General features: G+C 38.4%; 1 protein-coding gene across 1 annotated transcript; it reads left to right on the forward strand.

Moving 5' to 3' along the window:
- Positions 1,107 to 2,307, forward strand: LOC107635685 (pathogenesis-related genes transcriptional activator PTI6). Its single transcript, XM_021106078.1, has one exon. The coding sequence runs from the start codon at positions 1,107 to 1,109 to the stop codon at positions 1,953 to 1,955; it is 849 nt and encodes a 282-aa protein (XP_020961737.1). The 3' UTR covers positions 1,956 to 2,307.

The following is a 2,569-nucleotide window of genomic DNA, read 5'->3' on the forward strand; positions in this document are numbered from 1 at the left end:
ATTAATGATTAATTTTGATGTGTATATAGTACTTTTGTTTTTAATGATATATTGAAAAAAAAATATTTGTATTTCCCTTTTTAGTTTTTTTTTTTAAATAAATCAAAAGATACATAACTGACCATAAATACAATATCAACAACAAAAAAAATGAAAGATGAAGTATTCAAATAGGTGAAAACTCAGGTCAAGTCGACTTCACGTGAAGTTTATATTGAGAACTATTAGATGAAAATTTAGTCAAATCAGTCAAATTATTTAACGATTCTTAGATATCAACTTCACGTGAAGTCGATTACACCTGAGTTTCCACCGTTCAAATATCTACAATTTAATTAGGAGAAGTGTCATCTATTAAACTAATAAACCACCCCCACTATATTAGGATATTCATATTTCTCCCCTTTTTTTTTTTCCTATCTTTCTAATTACACAGTAGACAATGCTGTGGTAGATTAGTGGTAGTAATAGTAGTGAGTCATCAGTCATGAGATCACTCTCTTTTCCCTCCATCACTCACCCATTTTCCCTCCTTTTTTCTCTCTCCTCCAATGGGAGCACACCTCCTCCTGCTACCATAAATACCCTCTCCTCTCTACTTTTATGACCTTACTCTTCTCTTTCTTTCCATTCATTTCTTATTTTTTTTTTCTTCCTTCTCTTTTGTGCCTCCTCTTCATTTCCCTTTCTCTTTTCCTTCTCTTCCCTTCACTCTACACTCCTAACTACTAATTACTAAACTACCACCTCTACCTTCCCGCCAATTCTGATCACAAGCTTCCAACCTCACCTCTTTTTCTCTCACTAAACCACCCCTCACAAGGGTGGTGGTGTGTTGAGATTATACAAAATACCAAGATTGTTTTTTTTTTTTTTTTGTTTCTCTCTCCTTTTTTTCCCTTCTTTTTCTTCTCCATCAACACCCAAATACTAAACGTCTTTGGTAAAATTAACACCAAAAATCATTTCTTCTTTCTACTTCTTCATGCTCCCAAACAACACAACTACCAAAACATCTTCAATTTATTTCTTATCATTTCTACAACCTTCACAAAGAAAAGCTTAAAACCGTTTCTTCTCTTATTTTTTTACTCTCTCTCACTCTCATGTCCGCACAATCCACCCTGAAGCTTCAGACTCTCGCCATAAGAAGCTCAAGCTTCGATTTTGAAGGCGACCCACCATGCAAAACAGCAAAAAGGCTTCGATCGAAGAAGCTCCTTCGAATCATACTCACCGATCCCGACGCCACCGATTCAGAATCTTCCAACGATGAAGCAGAAGAGCAAAACCCATCACCGAGGGTAAAAAGGGAAATTATCACTCACATAATGACCCCTCGGCTTCACTCTTCGCATTCTTCTTCTCCAACCGCATCTTCATCACCTTCTTCTCCTTCAATCGGTTCGGGTCAAAACCATGTTGACCGGAACCGGTTCAAGAGGAAAATAAAACGCACCATTTCTGGTTCTGGAAGGTTCCGTGGCGTTCGTCAGAGACCGTGGGGGCGGTGGACGGCAGAGATTCGTGACCCGAACCGAAGAAAACGGGTTTGGTTGGGCACTTTTGACACCGCGGAGGAGGCTGCCGCTGTTTACGACGCCGCGGCAGTTAAGTTCAAGGGTCCCGGCGCAGCTATTAACTTTCCCCGTGGCGATTCGGAAGTTTCCGGCGAGAGTTTTGCGGTGGTTTCCGGTGAGGGTTTTGTGGCGGTTTCTGGGAGCAGAGAGGGTTTTGCCTCTCCGACTTCGGTCCTTGCTTACGATGACGGCGTTGTTGGTGGTTGCGAGACGACGCCGTTTGAGGGTCTCCGTTACGGCGATGTGGATGCTTTCGGTTTTGACATTGACGTGCCGTTAAGTTTGATGGGCGTTAACTCGGTATTGACTCAGCGCTTTGGGAAGGAAGAGTTCGGCGAGTTAGACCCGGAAGATTTCCTGACGTGGCCTGAATAGGGGGCTTTTTCGTCTTTTTGAAGGGATTGTGGTTTCTATCGCGTTATGCTTGTGCTTGTTGGAATTCCGAAACTGCCCCTCGCAGAGCAATAGATGACTAGAAGAAGAAACTATTTTTGTCCTAATGTTAATTTGTAATTAATTTAATTATTATTGTGTAAAGGAAAATGAGTTAAGTGAATAGAAGGAAAAGAAAAATATGTAATCAAGTGAGTGAGTAAGGGACTATGCAAGATATATATAGTTTGAGTAAGAATTCTAGTGTAAAAAATTATATAATTGTTCTATTAATTTTGGCATATATTATTATGTTACATGCTGATCCAAGTTGGCAAGGGACAAAGTTATATGATATTTGAATATTGCCTGTTTTTTTTTTTTCTTTCTATTTATAAGATGCTTGTATCAAGATTCTTCTCATGGGATTCTATAGGTACTTGGAGGGTACCTTTTAACATTTGTTTTTTTGGCCTAATATTATTATTATTATTCCAACAAAGATATGTGTGAAATGTTTAAGAGCTATTGTTCCCTTTTTAATTAAGATGCTAATTCTGTAACATCATTAATAAATTTTCTTAGGTATAGTTAAATATTAAATATTTTTTTAAAAG

This window comes from Arachis ipaensis, chromosome B01, assembly GCF_000816755.2.
Source record: "Arachis ipaensis cultivar K30076 chromosome B01, Araip1.1, whole genome shotgun sequence".
Lineage (NCBI taxonomy): Eukaryota > Viridiplantae > Streptophyta > Magnoliopsida > Fabales > Fabaceae > Arachis > Arachis ipaensis.